General features: G+C 46.9%; 1 protein-coding gene across 1 annotated transcript in view; it reads right to left on the reverse strand.

Annotated features, from left to right (window-relative positions):
• Nucleotides 1–244: 244 nt before the first annotated feature.
• The window catches only part of T265_14003 (hypothetical protein), a gene marked incomplete at both ends in the record, with an annotated part of 6,932 nt that continues 2,674 nt past the window's right edge, over nt 245–4,502 (reverse strand). Inside the window, 3 exons of the mRNA XM_009171588.1 lie at nt 245–472; nt 1,601–1,949; nt 4,110–4,205. Coding sequence (XP_009169852.1) covers nt 299–472; nt 1,601–1,949; nt 4,110–4,205 — 619 coding nt within the window. The remainder of the gene's footprint in view (nt 473–1,600; nt 1,950–4,109; nt 4,206–4,502) is intronic.

The raw sequence follows: 4,502 nt of genomic DNA on the forward strand, positions 1-4,502 counted from the left end.
CTAACTGCCATGCCACCCGAAGGAAGCACGAGGACTGGGATACTGCAAGGTTGCTCAAGCCTAGACAGGGGAAGTTGAGGGGCAGAGGTCGGGTTCGAACCACGGACCTTCCGGTCAGTAACTTCGTGCTCTAACCACTTGGTCCATCTTGTACGAGTAAAAATGAACCATCGAATAATCTGGGTTAGAGCTTATTTTACATGACTGACCCTAATAACCGATTTGTGGAAGAAATCAACTCATGATCAAGATTATTGGAAATCACTGTACAACAATTGGAACAGATAGGACGTCCGGATCAACCGAAAAGTGTGAGTTCAGCTTTTAGGCTGGCTCGGCCTTGGCGCTTGACGTTAGCCCGCATATGACGCTTGACGTTCCGCTGAAAGTTCATTTGTTCCTGTTGACGTTTCTCCCGTCGGTGACGGGCCCGAATTTCCTCTTGACTGATCAGACCGTTACTGCTTGTTGGCTAAAAACACGGGAAGAGAATAGAGACCAACTCATAGAAAGGATAGTACAGACTCACAGGATACAGTTCTTGAGTAAGATAGTAACCGTACGTATACAAATACTCGACTGGAAGCGTTCGTTCGAAAAGTTAGGACGAGATAATTCAACTCAAATTATACACATGACCCATTTAAAGTCTGTGGTGCACGACGTTCAATGGCCACACCGACATCCAGCGCCTACAATCGCTGGCTTCAGGTACGGTTCAAAAAATCCCCACAGTTCATTTGGGCGATCAAAGAAAGTCGATGGTTGACGCAAAATAGGATGCGGAAAATTGGTCATTTGTTGGGTTACCCGTGGACCACGGACAACAAGGAGAAATGGGGATGGTTGGCAACCATGCTTGCGCAAAGAGAAGACAGACCATGCGGGCTGGTACCGATTATGTGATTACTTTAAAACACATGATAAGATTAGCCCACCTGAGGTGCCTACACCTCCAACCGCTCAATCAGACAATCTGGAAAGAAACTGACAGCACGAACGCCACTGACATCAATTAGCGGCCATGTCTTGCAACGTCTCCAGCCAAGCACAGACGGGGTCACGGGGACCCCAGCTGGAAGGCGCACAACACCAACAACACCCAAACTCTTCGTGATCTCTTTCATGCCTTTCTGCCAAGTCATGTGCTGTCCATCTCGCGGTTTGCGCCATCCTAAAGGAGGCACGGAGAACAACACCTGTTTCGGTAGACGGTGTTTCGGTAAGCGTAGCACATGACCGAGCCATCGTAGTCGACGATGCTGGATGTTTTCTCGGATTGAGGTGCCTGCTACGAAATACAGTGATCTGGTAGTTGAACGGTTCATTTTCATCCATGACCTGCGTGGTCAACAGGTGATTTGGCCTTGGGACATGTAGAAGAGAAGTCGAAGGGACATGCAACTCAACATGTCAGCTATTTTCGCAAGCAAATTTAAACCCATCGAGCCCAAGTGAAAGCAGTGCAGCGCAAACGGAAACGAAGCCTTCAGATGAAGTTTCCGTACTGTGCTTGAAAAACACAAGCAGTTCCAGTTAACCGAAATACACTGAAATGAGCAAACTATGAAAAATGGTGTACATTGGCTTAGATACTCACCTTAATCTCTGGAACTGTAGGTAGCTTAACTTTAGGACTTGATCTGAGGTCTGCTTTGTCAGGCGGCTCATCATCCGAAGACGACTGCTCGGTCGACTGGGATTCTTCATCCGCTGTTCTGTGAACACTGTCCTGATCACTCTCAGTGGATGCAACGGAGGAAACTTCGCACTCACTGTCCTCCGATGAATCATTCGAGTCGTCGCCATCATCTTCACTGCAGGAAGCCTTCCGTCTGGAAGTCGCACCTAGCAGTACCTGATGATCATCTCGAGTTCGGCCTCTGCGCTGGAATTTCTTGGACGGGAAACCAGGCGCTCTAACTTCTACATCTAGATAAGCAGTTCGCCTGGTTTGAGGGTATAAAAAAAACGAAGTGAGCGAACAAATCTATACAGAGCGTGCCATTTTAGGGTTTATAAAGGTGCAGAGCCACGAATCATTCGTACAGCTTAAAGGGGTAAGTAAATACAAACCAAGCGTTTTGAACTCAATCACAGAATTGAGGTCGTTATCTTGTTGAGTTGGGTTGACCTGAGTGTTAAAAGGATCATGCAGGTGATGCCCTTGGCTGGAAGTAAGCACCCTAAGATTAGATAATGTCAGAACGGTAACCGAAGCGTAATCCGACATGGGAAAGCAAGTCAATCAGGAGCCGCTCTGGAGTAACAGCCAAGCTGGTGGCCGCGAAAACGGTAATGAGAACAACAAGGTGTTTGCTTCAGATCAGCATACCCATATTTATCAAAGCCTTCCATCGAAGTAAGGCGGATCAGAAAATGTCGGCCATGAAAACCAAAAACTGCGACCGCTCGACGGTTGATCGTGATACCTGGGGCATTACCCAGTACGGTGGAGAAACAGACAAGCCTCATCATGTGTGCAGTGTAGCAGTATCATGCCCTCCATCGTCGGGCACAAATAGGCATCTGGAGCCCAATGCATCAGACTACTGAGTCCAGGAAGCTCCAGGAAGTCCCCTAGTCCAGTAGGATATGTAATCAAATCAAAGTACGTGTTACAAACAGCAGACTACAGCACCGTACCCTGGCAGCCGAGCTCAGACGCTGCTGCTGCCTCTGATTGGTGCATTGTGTTTCCTAAACTCGCATGCACGATCCCAGTTGGACGATACACCTCCAACGGCTCAAGACGCATAAGGATTTCACACTATTCACACTTCAGATGTCTTACGATACAATGGCTCGTGGAATCCACGGCGTGGAGGTTGCCCTCAGTTTCAAGGCAGAGTGTGCTTTACTGGACTGCATTCCGGAAAATAATTGTCTTTGCGACGTCTGTTGACTGGGTCAGTTAGGATAAATGCACGACAAAATAGTGTTCGTTTGTAGTATCAGCAGCTCAGAAACTGAGGAGAATGGATTTCATCGATGTCGGTTAGCAAAAAGTGGGAACGTCGTGATCAGTGGCAAATAATATGAATATCTAAGTCGGTGAAGTAAGTAGGGAAGAAGCCAACCTGGGCGGCTGACTTCTTCAACTACGTGCTGAACATCATTTTTAACCAATACGAACTTTTAGCACAATTGTCCACACCATCTGCTGGGAAGCAACTGACTGCAAACTAGCCGCGTACTCAATTGGATCACGCTGCAATCAGATGCCTGCAGAGAGCTTCGATTCAAGATTGCAGTTCCGAGAGAAGCTACGGACATGGGTTTTTTGAAATTCATATCGCAATAAACGATGGATGTAATCAGGATTAGTAGCCCCTATGGATGCCAGGAAAGCTATACTCATTTCATTGTCATCAGTAACAGTAATATACTGCTAATAAGTACTGGCGGTGTCATACAACCATGGGGGAAGACAGTGTCCAAAGAAGAGAAGAGTGAGGGGACCACTCCACTTGAAGCTCGTTCCCCCAATTCTACTTCGAACTCGAACATCAACAGACCTTGAGCCGATAGATCTTTCATTTTCGATGCATATGTTGCATTTTGCCACAACGATTTACTGAACAAAAACAGATTAGTACCATAAGAGAGACATTACCTTTAGCTGTTGGTCATGGAACAACTCATCACTTGTTGTATACCGTCTGACGAGAGGATAAGGCTATGAGTAGCTGGTTGTTATGAGACAACAGCCATAACTTAGAAAACCACTTCGATCGGTGATCCGAGTCACGTGAAAAAAACATGGAGGTTCGACGGCTTGGTGATGGCTGATGGTGAGCATGGGAACTAAGCATGACGCCACCACAAAACCAAGGTGGGTTTATCTCTCCTAGTACCATTTCGCAGTGCGAATAAGTGGTTGGGTAACTACAAACGAAAGCCGACTGGCGGTGGGGACGCCACAGGTATCATGTCTGTTCATCTGAATTACGGCCAGTGCAAATAGCTGCCAATAGCCACTACGATTCGAGTGACTTCTTCTCCCGAAGGATCAAGCCACACAAAAGTGAGTCAACGGATCACCTGCAGAACAACTATTCGAAACAAGGCAAAAACAACCACATGGACAAACTGGGTGCAAGACATACTTGATTTCAGACAGTGACAGGGGAAGATCCTCTTCGGGTATTTCGAAAAAGCGGGAGAAGAAGCTGACGATCCCTTCTGCATCCCGCCGGTATATGCTGAAATATAAACAAAATAAAGGACCAGTCAGGCGGAGTGCTGTTCATTTCTTTCTCGCTCCATCAGGTGAGTTCCTAGGGGACATTAAATAAGGTTTACTGTCTGCGATAGTTGGGATATGTGGGCTGACACAAGAATCACAAGGAACTCCTTCAAAACAGGGAATCGGGGACCAGTTGTTAAGAGCGAACGGCTGCGAGAGTCATACAATAGAGGTACTGAACTGGTGCCTAGTAATGCTCATGTAACATCGGAATCGAGATAGCTCAAGTGGTTAGAGCGCGAATTACTGATAG

This window comes from Opisthorchis viverrini (genome assembly GCF_000715545.1).
Source record: "Opisthorchis viverrini unplaced genomic scaffold opera_v5_125, whole genome shotgun sequence".
NCBI classification, from domain to species: domain Eukaryota; kingdom Metazoa; phylum Platyhelminthes; class Trematoda; order Opisthorchiida; family Opisthorchiidae; genus Opisthorchis; species Opisthorchis viverrini.